The sequence below is a fragment of the Vigna umbellata genome, chromosome 3 (genome assembly GCF_029865625.1).
Source record: "Vigna umbellata cultivar VRB3 chromosome 3, Vumbellata_1.0, whole genome shotgun sequence".
Lineage (NCBI taxonomy): Eukaryota > Viridiplantae > Streptophyta > Magnoliopsida > Fabales > Fabaceae > Vigna > Vigna umbellata.
The window spans coordinates 52,474,334-52,490,526 of NC_142167.1; the positions used below are offsets into that span (position 1 = coordinate 52,474,334).

General features: G+C 31.5%; 1 protein-coding gene across 2 annotated transcripts; it reads right to left on the reverse strand.

Annotated features, from left to right (window-relative positions):
- Positions 1–1,167: 1,167 nt before the first annotated feature.
- On the reverse strand, positions 1,168–13,712 carry CDC48B (cell division cycle 48B). 2 transcript variants are annotated; one of them, XM_047316182.2, is made up of 12 exons: positions 13,378–13,712; positions 13,198–13,242; positions 12,449–12,504; positions 12,191–12,340; positions 10,356–10,460; positions 9,753–9,852; positions 6,985–7,266; positions 6,746–6,915; positions 5,737–5,865; positions 2,253–2,340; positions 1,996–2,073; positions 1,168–1,771 (listed from the first exon to the last, which is right to left on the reverse strand). In XM_047316182.2, the coding sequence occupies exons 1-12, from the start codon at positions 13,537–13,539 to the stop codon at positions 1,298–1,300; spliced, it is 1,839 nt and encodes a 612-aa protein (XP_047172138.1). In that variant the 5' UTR covers positions 13,540–13,712; the 3' UTR covers positions 1,168–1,297. The 2 variants fall into 2 exon arrangements, with proteins under 2 accessions (XP_047172138.1, XP_047172139.1); XM_047316183.2 differs by lacking the exon at positions 12,191–12,340.
- Positions 13,713–16,193: the final 2,481 nt, after the last annotated feature.

The window sequence follows — 16,193 nt, forward strand, 5'->3', positions numbered from 1 at the left end:
AGTTTTTCATTTGAGATTCAATACGGAAATGATTTATTGTTTCCAAATTTTCGGTTGAAAATTTAAGAAGATTAATCACTTTTTAATAGGTTATTAACGTATATATATATATATATATATATATATATATTTATATTTATTTATTTTTAATATACATATTCTAAAATTCATGAACATTTGTTAGTTGTATTTTGTATAAATCAATATGCTAGTAAATTTATAAAATTTAAAATATGTTGTTTAAAATTGATATGTACCAAAAAAAACTAAGAAAATTAATAGTGATTTTGAAAGACATCTCTTAAAGGATGCCATAAATCATATCTTCATTCCTCTTAGAAGATTGAATCTTTGTGGCTTTCACATTCTCTTACTATTATTTACTATTATTCATATATGCTGACTTGAATACTCTTGTAGACCAATTGTTAAGTTTATTCACCTCACTAGACGTTCACAGAGATTATTTCCCAAACTAGACCACATTAATGTTAACGTGGAGAATTCCCTTTCTAGACAAACGAACTTTCATAATGATTAAAATTTGATTGTTATGTAATTTTAAATGTATATGAAAAGTATATTCTAACAAATATTCCTAATTTGAGGATATATAAATATCCACATTACCAAAAAGAATAAGTACAAGAAGTCTTAGAGAACTTACCTTCAAAAACTACCTATTAAAGGAGAAAACCAAACACTAAATCCTCCACCAACATTCCATCCTATTTATTGTGAAACTTCAACACTCCTACAATACCTAAACTCCTCGCATTTCCTTAATCTATTTCCAGAAGAAAAAATTGTGATAAATGTCGTTAGTAGCGAGATAACCATTGCTAAATCAAATCAATCTTGTGCTATCCTTTTTAATTACCTTTTTTTCTTTTTTCCATGTCAAGAATTGATCATTGGACTTGTTCGATTGCTCCTCTTTCATTGAGTGTAAAATTAAAATAAAATAAAAATTAGTAAGTTAAATTAATTTAATTTATAAAAATTATCCCATAATTTCTTTAAAACATACTGAAAACACATTTAAAAACGTGTGATTTACAAACTCATGAACGAAAACAAAAAGTATTAATAGAGCGCAAGAATATGGTGAAAAATACTAAGAACGATACTCGAATAAAAGGCCCTAAAATTATGCCAAATCACATCTATAATGAATAACTAACTTACTAATAATATGTATTTAACAAAAGAAATCCTACTATGACCAAAATTTTACTCACTATGTCAACACAACAAAAAATGGATTGATCCAAAAACTACAAAAGGAAAATGCTCTTCAGGTAGCTATGTCATGTACACTTTGGTTTCCCCATACACGATATATGTATTCAGCAGCAGCAGCCACTAACAAGCAGCTGACAACCCAAATTTTGACCAAAGACAAAGAATCTGACCTGTTCCTTTTGCCTTTGTCTCCTTTCAAACCTGGTTCGGAGTGGCTTGGCAAAGCTCGAGATGAGGTCTTCATGAAAGATGAGTACGAGTCAATTTCTGCTTTTGTTAAAGCTGGTTTTAAAGAACTCTTTGCAATCTGGAAATGGCGATCAAACACAATGGCAGCAGATATGTCTTCCCTTAGAGCTACAATTCCAGCTTCCTTGCATAGTCCCTCCAGTTCAGCACCTGTAAACAGTTCTGTGTCTTCTGCTAGCCTTCTGAGGTCAACATCATGACCTGTTTTCATCTTTCGCGTATGAACACAAAGTATCTCGTATCGAGCCTCTAAATCAGGTGGTGGTACATACAGAACCTACCATTCCATAAAAATAGACCAGAGTCAGAGAGGATATTCGATCAACTCTTTTCAACTTGCTGAAATCAGTCTCAATTGCTTGAAGTATATTTTCAACAACAATTTTATCAGTGATTTGTGAAATTCTTCTACTACTGTACATGCACAATCTTTGTACATTTTAACATGTAGAATTCAAGTTACAAGCTGGATCATAAGTATGATAGGGCATTATTTTGCACCTGATCAAAACGCCCAGGACGCATGAGTGCAGCGTCAATTGCATAGGGGCGATTTGTAGCTGCTAAAACAAGAATTCCCTGAAATAAAAAGGATGTGGTTAACAGGCAGAAAAACCCTAAATGCTAATTACCATCTCTTGAATCTAGTTTTATGATTACTTCTTCCTATAGATAAAATAAGAATTTCAGAAATAGAGAAAAAAGATGGCTAAAATATCATTAAAACAAATAGCAAAAGAAGAAAAAGGCACACATACTTTTGCTTCTTCTAAGCCATCAATCTCAGTTAGCAGAGTGGATAAAAGTCTCTCTCCAACTGTAGCACTATTACTTGAACTGTCACCCCTAAAATCAAGGGAAAACTCAATATAATTTTATCCACTAAAAACTATTAAAAAGGGTTCCTGTTCCCATCTTGCAAATCATAGAAACATTTACATCAATGAATTCAACATCAAACTTTAAATGCATGTAACATTTTTAAGCAGAAAATTGACCGAGACAGTTCACTTCATGTGGTCTGATGCAACCCTACTTTACAGAATGCTAAATATTATAACTACCAAGACAAATCATTGAGCCACCGCACTTTAATGTTCAGCATTAAAAGATTTGTGTAGACATTTTCCTTAAAAAAATAAAAACTAAAATCTGATCTTGAAATGCTCAGCTTGGGTAAACTTAAGAATAAAATATAAGAAAGAATGTTTACAGGATGATTCAGCACTCAGATGATTCATCTATTTGAGTCCTTACACCTAGACGATAGATAGGTACCACAAAAACGTTTTAGCTCTCCCAAAGATAGACAAAAAAATATGTTAACCTGTTGTAACAAGTCAAACTATTTTAACACCAACATTTCCTCCAAGCTAGAGCATGATGTACCGAGCTTGGAACATAAAAAGTTGAGTTTGAGGTCCTCTCAAGAATTTAGTAAAAATATTTGCAAAATGAATTGGAGGCTAGCAAATTTCCCAGGATATCGAATTCTGTCAAACTGATAATCACAGTACATTATCATCTGCTTAATTTAAAAAAGTTTCAGCTCTCAAAGGAATTCTCTTTGAGAAATTACAATCCCTCTGATTAAGCTACTTCAATACCTATAAAGTATTTTTAAGCATGGTTATCGAATTGAGATTCCAATGGTGAATTGTTTTTCTTATATTTTGAATCGTGAATTGAATCTTGTTATGAATAGTAAGATACATAACTTGTATAACTTTAAAAGTAAAATATAATAAGAAATAATTAAATAATTAATTTTAACTAAAAAATATTAAAAATTATTTATAAAAGAAATAAAATAAAAAGAAAATATTAAAAAATTAATTTTCCATAAAAATATAATAATACTTATATATTAAATTTTAAGGCATCCAATATCCTTGGTCTGAAAGTAACTGCAAATGCTTCTAAAGTTGACAGATTGTAATGGCAGCATTCCCAATAATAACTATGCCATCAACATACAGAATTACATGCACACTTTTCTCATAAGAATTATGACAACAAAATTACTTGTTTCACTATGTTTCACTATGTTTCAGCCTAAAAGTTGTACAATATGGCTAAATTTGTTAAACAAAGCACATGGAGATTGTTGAGACCATAAAAAGACATACAATTTACAAACTAACTACAGAAACCAACCCAAAAAGTTGCTCGTATAGATTTCCTCCTCTGTATCACCATGAAGACATACATTCTTTATATCTAATTGGAGAGTTCAATGGCAAATGACAACCATGACAAAGAATAGTCAGGCAAACATGTAATACCTTTTAGTTTCTAGATAATAGCATCAATACTCTTTTTAGAAAGGAGAATATCCTTGGAAAAAACATTTGATGGCTCTCACAGATAGTTTGTATCATGGACAAAAACACACATAATCAAAGACATAAGAGAGATATGATAGAGTTCATTTGGAAACATGAGAGTATAGGGAATGTGACTTTTAAGAGAGGAAAATAATATTCTAATTTTGAGGAAGCAAACAACAGTAAGAATAACAACCTAGTGATGAACAAATACACTAACACCAAACAATAAGGAATGAGCAATTCCAACTAAGTCTTTTTTCTTTCTACTATACTATTTTGTTAAGGAATATAAGAACAAGTTAACTTACGTAAAATGTCATCTGAACTTAAAAGAATAGAAAAGTCAAAAAGAGAATTATTATTTGACATATCACCCTCAACATTTTTGATAATTTGACCAAACTTATTTTTCATTTCTTAGTGAGAGGGTTTATGTCAAACTCAACCTTACAGAATAAGGATTACACTCTACTTATATATTATAATTTGACCTTATTTATCGTTAATGTGAAATCTCCAACACATACTCAAGCGAGGAATAATCATTTCGAGCATGTGATTAGATAATTCTGGGTGGTCCAACATGAGCCCAATAGTTTTTGGACAAGAGCCCAGATGAACTTGACCAGAATAGACTCTAACATGACTCTAATAACATCTTAATAAGAGGGTTTATGTCTAACTTAATCTCACAAAACCGATTTATAAAATGAGAATTGCCCCTCACGTATATCTTAGAATTCAGTATTGTTCCTAGTTGTGTGGGATATCCAACAATTTCATTAAGGAAAGACAAATAGAAAACCGTTCATGTCAATCATTCATCATCTAAACCCAAGTACATTGAGAACATCTATCTATAAATGTAATGATGTATCAGAGTTACGAGTTTTGAATACATTGGGTTTCACATACTGCTACAACAAAGCAGAAAGTTGAAAATCCATCTTCCACTGCTCAACTTTGTTACATGATATTTTACTAAAATCCCTTCCAAGTGATCATGGAAGCCTACCAAGGCACCAAAGCTCAACACATGCAAACCAAGAGAAGTAATTTTTTCCATTACACTTTCCTGAAGTAATTGTGGTGGTCCCCAAAAAAAGAGGTGGTAGATCCCGAAGACATTTTGAAGCTAGAAGGTAAACTAGAGGGTCTGAGAGGTGTTTTAAGGGCTGCACTTCAAATGGTAGTGGGAAACTAGAAACCAAGGTTGAAACAAGGACATGGGAGGCTGATAAAACCCACGAAGGAGGCATGATATCACTTCAATGACCACAGGGTGGTGCATGGCTTCAATGTGCCTGGTTGGAGTGTGAAAAGAGGGGGCATGTGGAAGCAATTTAGCCTGTGACTTTTTGGTTTCTCTGTTGCTTGGCGAGATGCACTAGATTTGGTACTCAGAAACTGATGGTGGTCACTGGAGGCAGTTGAAAAAAAACGGAGGCCAGAAACAGTGGACAGTGGACAGTGGGTTCTCTGTTACTTGACGAAACAAACCAAACCCAATGCTCACCAAAAAAAAATAATGGTGATCTGCAGTGGATGCCAACAGCAGGCCACAATTTTCTCATTGGACAGTGAGAGACAGAGGTTGGATTGAATCGCTTTGACATCAACTTGAGAATGAAAATGAGAAAGAATGCTTCACAAATGATTCATCTCTCAGCAAATTCATGTATTATATGAGTCCTTACACCATAGATACAAAAATATATGAAAAGACTGCACTAGGTAATAGATAGGCTCCACAAAACAACCTTTATTTTTCGTATAAATAGACAAGATAATTTAACCTATTCTAACAAGATAAACTATTCTAACACTAACAGGTAAAATGCTCAGAACAAAAAACCAAAGAAGTTTATTATTTTTTTCCATAATATATTTCAAATAAAGAAATTTTACTAACCGTTTGGCAGCTACCACATCAGCCTCGTCAAAGAATATTATACTGGGTGCTGCAAGGCGTGCTCTATGAAATGTTTTCCGAAGTAAAGCTTCCCCCTCTCCAACATACATCGAATACAATTCTGCACCACTAATTCAACATTCATTACTTGTAAATTTTTTCATTATTTGAAAATCATTGGCAAAAAAAAGATGTGAAGAAAAAAATATACAATCACAGAAATCAGAATGTTAATGTTAAACTACAGGAAAGAGAGACATTAAGCTGGAACGGTATGTTCCTGAGACAACACTGATGCTTTATTTATATTGAGAAAAAGGCAGCAATGCAATAAATAGACAAGATTTTATATCCTTTAATAATGAAGCTATGATAGGGGAATAAATAAAAACAGTTCTAATAATACTTAGATAATGTAGATATATATATTCTTGATTATATAAGATTTGCTCCTCATTTCTATAATTATAACAGTTATAGAACTGGAGAACTAGAAATCTAGAATATATCAAAGCATTAGCATCACCAATACAGAAAATAACATAAGTGCTACTTATCAACAGAATGGGTGGGAGATGATAGAGGACAAGGTGTTAACATGACTTTAAACTTTCAAAATAGCTGCCCATAATCTAGTGATATTAGTTTACCCATTTATTAAAGACAATTTATTTTGTTGGATTTCAAGCTAACTTTCGTTCATTCCTTTGGCATGTACCTTACAACTCTTTTTGTTCCCTTTTATGAAAACCATGCATCTAGAATGATTTGGATACTCACTTGAAAAAGATGAATTTATATTCAGACGGAGATCAAAATAATGAGAAGGGTTTGAAAATAGAATAGTGGGTCCTAGCACAGGGGAGTGTCTTTCTCTCTAAAATGATCATCAGTTCCCTAAAACAAGGAAAGGATCCATTTCATGCTAGGCATAAACTTCTGTGTAATAATGCAAAGACCCATTTTCTCCCACACTACAAAGATAAAACTTTAAAACATTAGAAAAAACCTTAAGGAAAAGAAAGATGCTTGGGCAGCATGTGCAGCCGCTTTGGCAAGGGTAGTTTTGGAACATCCAGGAGGCCCATGGAGAAGAATTCCACGTACAGGGGATATTCCTAATCTTGAAAATGCAGCAGAATGCTTAATAGGCCATTCGACAGCTTGCTGGAGTTTTTTCTGTTTATGGACAACAGTATCAATGAAGATTCTCAGTCAAATTCAAATCAAATGCAAATTTTAACAAACCTTTAATTCTTTTAATCCACCAATGTCTTCCCAAGTCACTTTGGGAATTTCCACAGTAACACCTCTTGTTATACTGGGACCAACAACAGACCTCGCATTCTTCCAATCTTTCATTGTTAGACTGAAATTACTAGCATCTTCTGCGTTTGAATATCGTTTAATTGCAATCATGGTAGCTTCACGACACAAAGCCTCCAAATCAGCTCCAACATAACCATTGCACAATGCAGCAATAGACTTTAAGTCAATACTGGGATCCAAGGGAATTGTCTTTGTATACAACTGTAACAAGTTCATATGAAAACCACATAAATCCATGCTGTCACACTTCAGAAATCAAGAATTCAATGAAATAAGCAAAAAATGAAAAGATTTTAACATCGAACTTTCTTCCTAACCAACTGATGTGAGAAATTACACTAACAAAGTTGAGTGGAGGGTCGTGAATGTGAAATTTGTTGAGTGCAGAGCCGTGAATGTGAAATTTGTTGAGTGCAGAGCCGTGAATGTGAAATTTGTTGAGTGCAGAGCCGGGAATGCTTACATATATGCAACCTGTTGTAATTAGAGGAAAATCTTCTTAATTAGAGAAAATATCTATAGAATCTTCCTAATTACCATCCCTATCAAAAGTATTGTATATGGTAAGATGGGAAGAAACTCGAAAAGTTGTCATGCTTGATTGGGGGATCTTCAACACCGGCTCTGCCATGACAACCGGAAAGGGAGTCCAAAAGGGAACAAATGTCGGGGGAAAGTCATTTGAAAAAGGTAATCATGGAGACTATTGTTCATACTGTAAAAGATTTGGACAAACCAAGGAAACATGCTTCAAACTTCATGAAAGAAATAATGTTCTCGAGCGCATGGGAAACAATAAAGGGTCTGCTCAAAGATGGGAAAATCATACTACCTCAAAACAGGAAGCCACCAATCAATCTAATCATTCACCACCACTAGATCTTGATATGAAAGCTTATAAGGAAGAACTCGAATGTTTGAAAGAAATGGTTGATCAATGAGTAAGCCCTCTGGATCATGTACTATGTCCGTGAAAGGTAAGATTTGTCTCAATATTGTTGGCATGTGTCTCAAGGTATTTGGATTCTTGATTCAGGAGCAACTAATCATATGACACCTTTTCGTGTGTCCTTCAACTCATGGTAAAAGAAATGGAGAACAACTTATTACAGTTGTGAACGGCCAAGGTATATCTATATGCGACTCTGGGAATATAATTTTGAACTCATCTATTGTATTAAAGGATGTTTTACATGTTCCACAATTAGCCAATAGTCTTATCTCTTTGCAAAAACTCAGGATTAAAATTGTTCAGTAACATTTTTCTCAACTTATTGTGTTCTTGAGGACCCCTAAACAATAACTACAGGTAAGAGTGTCTTTGCAAGCACATCACCCTCCTAGACTGAGACCTATCAAAGTGAACTGAAGACCTTTAGGCACCTCAAGGCTAATAAAAAAAGACATTGTGGCCATACAAAGGTCATCTCAGTCTTTTAAGAACATTTTGACATCCACCGTGAGATTCAAACCCATGACCACATGGGTGAATCCCTACCAAGAAGTAACTCGTTAATCAAGCCTTCTCAACCCAAGATGTTTTTATTAGCATGTCAATCACCCCCAGAAGAAACTCGTTAATCAAGCCTTCTCAGCCTAGGATGCTTATCATTGCTTTTGCTTTAATTTGGGTCCACACAAATTGAAGGAATAGACTAGAGCAAAACACAATGAGTGATGTTTGTTATGGCTAATTCAAACTTAGTTAAGATGAAAACATGAAAACCAAATCAAATTAGTATTTATGATTGTTCACTTAATGATGAGTGGATTATGGAAGATGAGCATGAGAATAACGAAGCACTGCGTTTGAGTGTAATGAAAACTTGGTTCCAATCAAGTTGGGGAGGATGAAACTATACCTCAACATGATTTAGACATCAGTACCTTAAACGATAAAAGAGATGGAATTGCAAATGATGGAATTAAAGGTTTATATGGAGATTACGAAGTTAACTTGCAAGATTATTTGCTTTAAATGAATTATTATTTTGCAACAAAGATAGAATTATTATTTGGCAATAGGACGGATCTATTGGTTTATTGATTGGTAACTAGTAAGGAGATATTGTTCTATAACTGGGATGGGGTTTTACTATATAATTACACCACATCTGTTGGCTTACTATTTTATATGTTTATTATTGTTGGATATTCCACATCAACTAGAGATATGACCAAATTATAGTATATAAATGAATGCAAACTTTACCTTACAAGCCATTTGTGAGATTGAGTTAGGCTTAAATTTCACTTTCTTATCAAATTCATTTAGTGCCTATCCAAGTCAACTTTGTTGGGGCTATTATGTCACATCACATGCTATCAGGTCCCCCTAGTCCATGTTTGAGATTTCCAATCCTCAGTCTTAGAGAGGTGTTGGATATCCTACATCAACTATAGATATGACTAAATTATAATTAATAAGAAAAGCGCAAACTTCATCTTACAAGTAAATTTTGTAAGATCGAATTAAGTTTAAATTTCACTTTCCTAAGAATTATAGTTTTTGGTTCACGTTGAACTAAAGTTCAATTATGAATTGTAAATCATTTTTCTCTCTTCAGATTGAGATTTTCCACATTAAGATTGAGAACAAGGTAAGGACTCCAAAATACCCTGGTGTGGTATAGTTTAAATAACCAAATCATCATCAAAGAGACAAACTTTATATCACTAAAAGTTACCTTCAGAATTTGATAGCGGTCCTCTTCATTTGGGACAGTAACTTCTATTTCAGCATCAAAACGTCCAGACCTTCTTAGTGCAGGGTCAATTGCATCCACTCTATATGCAGAAACCAGATGCATGAAATTCATCAGAGAAAAACCAGATTAGGTGTAGGTGAATGACTTTAAGCAGTGTTAAGAAATTACCAGTATTACATTATTAAATCCATAGATTTTAAGAAAACATGAAGAGCGCAAGAGATAAATCAGAGGTTCCAGACATCAAAAAATAAAGGAACAAATGTATGAAACAGCACTGTTAATAACCCATCAACATACAGAAAACAACTAAAACCACCCTCTGCTCTTATTGATCCATCAGGAAAAGTACAAGAACTTAAACCAGTCACTGCTCTACTTAATCCATAAACAATAACTTCTTCAATGACATGCTATGAAAACTTTAAAGTAGTGATATCAGACTTCTAAAAACAGTGTACAGGTTCAAAAAGCTGGGCATGTGTGAACATTGAATTTCATACGAGAACCAATTTGCATTCATTCCAAATAATTTATATTTCTAAAGAATCATAAATAATCATTGAGAGCGCAGCAGCTAACCTGTTAGTTGATGCAACAACAACTACGCCTGGTGTAGAATAGGTTGGTTTAATTGAGTCCATCAGTGTAAATAGTTGAGAGGCAAGTCGAACATCTTGTTCCCTTCTGCATGTAGAAAATTTAAAATAATGTCATCAATGAGATTGCCACACGCATAAACAAACCCCTATTAAACGATATACTTACCCTAATAAAACTCAAAAGAATTCACTAGATCCAGGCTCACATGTTTCACTTTATAATATGAAGGCATTGTACAAATGCAACAGAAGTTCAAGACAACTTCATACAGCTAGTCCAGAAATAGCAGGATAATACGTATTATTACTGAAATTCTGCAACTTGCATCGGTATGGTATCAAAAAAAGTGATAAGTTTGTAGGGAATTAGTAGAACTCCTCCACACTCGATAAAAAAAACAGAGACAAAGTATATAGTATATCCAAGATAACTAAAGATGCCCATTCTCTCCTACCCTATCCCAATCTAGTCTTCACCAATCAAAACCTCATATAGAAGTCAAATTTCTAAACAAACAAAAGAAACACATGACAAAGTATGGAAAATCAAGTGCAAGGAAGTCATCTTCTTGTGATTTAAGCTAAGCAGCAACTGATATCATTCTGATAAATTCCCTTCAAAAAGATCAACAAACGAAACTCTTCATTATTATCACTTCATACGCTTGACCTGGAACATCCAACACTAGCCCATTTAATGCAATTGATAACAAAGGAAACTGTTAGGTTCCTAGGTAGAGGAACCCATGAAAACTACTCTAAAACACCCAAGCTCATTGAAAATATCTGGTATTATTGATTCTAGGCACCCAGAATAGGCAGAATGCCTCCAAGGGACAAAGTTCCCTTCACACAGGATACAATGGTTCTATCTATACAATTCTCTAAACAACCAAAAACATTCCTATGCCTACAAAGACCCCCCACTATATAAAGAAAGACTCACTCAACCTAAGAACCCAACTAACAACTAACATTGTAATCTATTTCCACCTATCATACACATTATATCCTATCAGAAACACCATTCTAAAAACTTTTAAATAACTTTTTTAAGGATTGTAACTTTTTATCCATTGAATGATGTTAATATTTCACAGCATTCATGACTATTTTTATTATGCGTGTGTAGAAGGGATCCATTTACTTTTGGAATAACTCTTAGACACTTACCCAGCTTATTATCACGTTATAAATATTAAATTTCATCAACCAAACATTGAATTTTGTCTCGTCATCTCAAAATGACCATGTACACTAAATTTACATAAAGTCAACATTCATAGCTATGTAATCTTATAGTCAATTATACCTTTTTTTTTATTACAATGAAGTTATTTCATAAAGCATCAAATAGATTTAAAATTTAATAAAATTTTGTAAATTTGAGCTACTTGATGAAAATATTCAATTTTACAGTTGGATTCGTGAAATTTAATGTCTACTGCGGTAAGTGGATTAGCCCCCAAATTATATTGACAAAATAACAACCTAGTCAAAATATCAAAGAAAAGATATTAAAATAAAACATTTGAACTACTGAATTATGATGACACTCTACAGACAGACATGCAGGCTACAACCTATCCACAAATCAGGCAAATGTAAAATATTTAGGGCAACACATAACAGATTTAAAACAAGTCAATGAGAGGTAAAAAGATTATAGCAAAGAGAATATAATTTTATGCAAGATTATTATAGTGTTCTCCTGCAGGAGATGTTTTAATTTACATTAGAGAATATCACCATCAAAATTGTGTTCACAGACAAAATTTATCTTATTTAGCATAGCAGTAGGCAATTGTTTCATACTTGGAACTTCGGCGAGCACACAACGCATCTATTTCATCTATAAAGATAACGGATGGCTTGCCCCAGGCTACATTAGATGATGCCTCAGAAAAAGCATCACGGAGAATTCTCTCACTCTCACCAGCATGTGCTCTGTGAACAGTGTGTGGACTGAAAAATACATAAACAGACAAATAATGACAAGCTATGGATTCATGATTCAAGGTCAAAGAACTTCCAAACACTAAATCCGTTAAACTATATTGAAAAGACGAGTACCTGATAATTGTCAAATGTGCCCCACACTCCCGAACAACTGCTCGTACCAAACTTGTCTGAATAAAATTCACCATACAGGCAAAGATATAACTAACTTTACACTTCATAAACCAAGCAAATGTAAGTTTAACTCATAACATGATTGCACCACATTAAGACATGGTTTTTGTTATTTTCATTCATTCCCATTGACAAATCTTGCCTTTATCCCCTCAACAACAGTTCAGGATTTTACCAACATATTGACTATAATTGGTATCTATTAAACTCTGGGGAAGAGAGAAACGCTGAACTGAAACCATGTATTTCTGAGACAGCACAAGTACTTCATTTATATTGAGAAAAAGCCATCAATACAATAAATAGAGAATATTTTATATCCTCTAATAACAAAGATAAGGGAATAAATAAAAATGTTCCTAATAGTAGTGTTGTAAATATCTTCATAATCTTCCTGTAGCTAAAATAAATAGGAAGAGTATGAAGATATTGTTTCCAAATTACAATGGAGATATTGAAAATGTTTTTTATCCTAATAATATGCTATTTATAACATATATAGATGATCAGCATATTCCCGTGTATAGAGGATCCACTCCTTATTTCTATGACTACAAGAGTATATATGTGTTAATAACATGAGCTCTAACCCGAGTACTCATCAGACTGGTCAGTGGATTGTTTGTCAACCCGAGTACCAATCTGTTCCATGTTAAGTTAAAAAGGGATCAGTTTTCAAAAGAAACTACCTTTCCAGTTCCTGGTGGACCGTACAGCAGCAATCCTCTGGACCACTAGAAGGAAACAAAGGAAATTAAAAAAAAAAAAAAAAAAAACAGAACAAGACATAGATAAATTGACAGTTATAAAGATCAAGGCCCACTGATTAATAGAAGGAAAAACATAATAAACAAAGGGAAAATTAGAACCTTAAGGCCAAGCTTCTTTGCCTCTTGTGAGAAATGAAGAGGAAATATGATGAGTTCTCTAAGGGCCTGAAGAGCTTCAGCGTTGCCACCAATGGCTTCCTCGGCTCTCCAGTGATTGTTGTCACTGCTGTTACTGGTACAGCTTTCCATCTCTGCACACATAAGATGGCTGAGAGTGGATAAGTCCAATGAAGCTCCGGCCTTCGACCCGCGCTTCCCCGCTTCGGAAGCGGTCCGGACACGTATCGGGAACGTCCAAAAGCGCTGGAGTTAACACGGCGGACACAGAATAGACTTGAAGGAGAAGAAGAGTTTGAAAAAGCCTAACTTTATTTTCTTATTAATTTAATAAGTTTCTTATTATCTATATATATAAAAAATAATACACTCCTTTTATATATATTTTGTTTAATTTTATCTTCTTAATTACTATTTTTTATTTAAATAATTATTTATAATAAAAAATATTTTTCAATTTTATCATTGTAGTAGTAATTTTTAATCTTTTATAATTTATATATCTGTATATAAAATGGTATATTTTTGGTGTTTTTTTTGCAATTTTATTTTTTTTAATTACTATTTTCTAAATTTAAATAACTAAATATAACAAATAATTTACTTTATTATTTTAGTAACTACTTTTTTAAATTCAAACAATAATTATAATAATATAAAAATATTAGTAAATTTATCTTATTTGTTTTGATAAATTTTTAATTATTTAATATTTTTTATTCATATTTATTTTATTGTAATGTGTAGATAAAATTTAGTTTACTTTTTTATTTATTTATTTATTTATTTCATTTATTTTGTTATTACACGTACATAAAATTTATTTCACCTTTTTATCCATTTATTTTATTTTTGAATTAATTTGTCTATATTACTTTTTTATTCTTAATTTATACTTTTATAATTTCTAATCAATTGATTATTTAATAAATTATTAAAAACGGATTATATTTAAAATAAAAAAATTATACTATTTTTTTCATTTTTAGTTTATATTTTTATGAATTATAATCATTTAGTCATTATTAAAATTAAATTTACAAACAAATAAGTCATTATTAATAATACAAATTGTTTATATTATTTAAAACCTATTTACTGTATAAATAGTAATATATTTCAATTTTATTTTTAATAATTAATAAATTATTATTTTAAATTTTTAAATAATCTAATTATTTTTTCACATTTGAAGTTTTTATATCAATCTCTAAAATTTACTTGTTACCTTTTTTATATATACCCATTTAAAAAAGGTTCACGAATATTTTAAAATCACTGTATTCATAGATATGTATTAATATATATATATATATATATATATATATATATATATATATATATATGTGTATAAATATTTTAAAAAGAAATGTTTTATAAATTTTTAAAATAAAATTAGAAAAATATAAATTAAATTAAATTAAATATAATTAAAATTTAATTTTAATTAAAATTACTTAATAAAATATAAATTAATTTTAATTTTAATTTAATTTAATTTATTAAAATATAAGTTAAATTTTAATTTTAAGTTTTTATGTATAATAAATATCCATATACCATATCAACCTATTTATAAACTAAACTAATATTAATATACTCGTTACTCATTAATTACATATATATCAATTATACACCCAAACTACGACACCTATTTTTGTGACCTCTATTCACAGTCATTCCAGAAAGAAATTAAAATTAAAGAAGCATGTGACATCCTAAGAGTAATTTCTAATGTAAAGAATTATAAGCAATTTAATTCTACAGCTATTTGGGAAGTGAAATAAAATAGATAAACCGAAAAATATCAAGTGTGGGGAGAATCATCCTCTATGTTTCAAAAACCTCACACTCCTTAGAACTAATGTGGAAAGTGATGAAAGGCATACCAGAAATGACTGAATCTCTACTATTGTATATTCATTAAATTCTGACCCTAATTGTCTATTAAATATGTCCATGCGTGTTATCATAATAGTATAAATGAGTGAAAGAAAAAGAAAAGATAAATAGAGTAAATAACAAATAATTTTTTTATTAAATAAAAAAAAGGAAAGGGAGTTTGATGTTTACTTTATTTATTATTGTATAAAAAACAAGTGTATGGATAGAGGGAGATGGGTTGGATATTGGTATACTAAGCAATGGTTGAGAAGGGTTAATTTATTAGGTTATAGAAGACGGTTTTTATTTATTTATTAAGCTAGAGTATTTGTTTTCTAATTTATCAAAATGGTCAATTTTTAAAAAATTACACATATGGTTACGTGTCAGTTTTGTACTTCATTTTGAATAAGTACTATTAGAATGACAAGACTTTAAAATAAGACAATTTTAGGTTGTAGTCTCAGATGATATAACTTTAGTTTAATGTATTTTAAATTGAAATAACATTAGGATGACATGCCTTCGACTTTAAAAATGTTTTAAAATGATTTTTTTTTATGATTTTTTCTCAGTCACTTTAACAACTTACCCACAACCGTAATCTTTTTATAAAGTGTCCATTTTGATGAATTTTAAAAAAAATACACTACTTTTGGTAAAAAAAACTATAGAAGGCAAGGCCATTTCACTAAAACAAATCAATTTGTCCCCATATGCTTTTGCCAGGTCAATGACAACCTAAATAGTTTATGATGAGATCCCTATTTATGATGAGATGTTTATTTTGTGACATGCAAGTTCAAATAAAAGGATCTTATATAAATCCTAAGAAATACATTCAAGTCAAACCAATTCATGATTAATAGCTAGCCCTCCAGGCATTACTTGCTGGACTATGAACACTGTTTTGG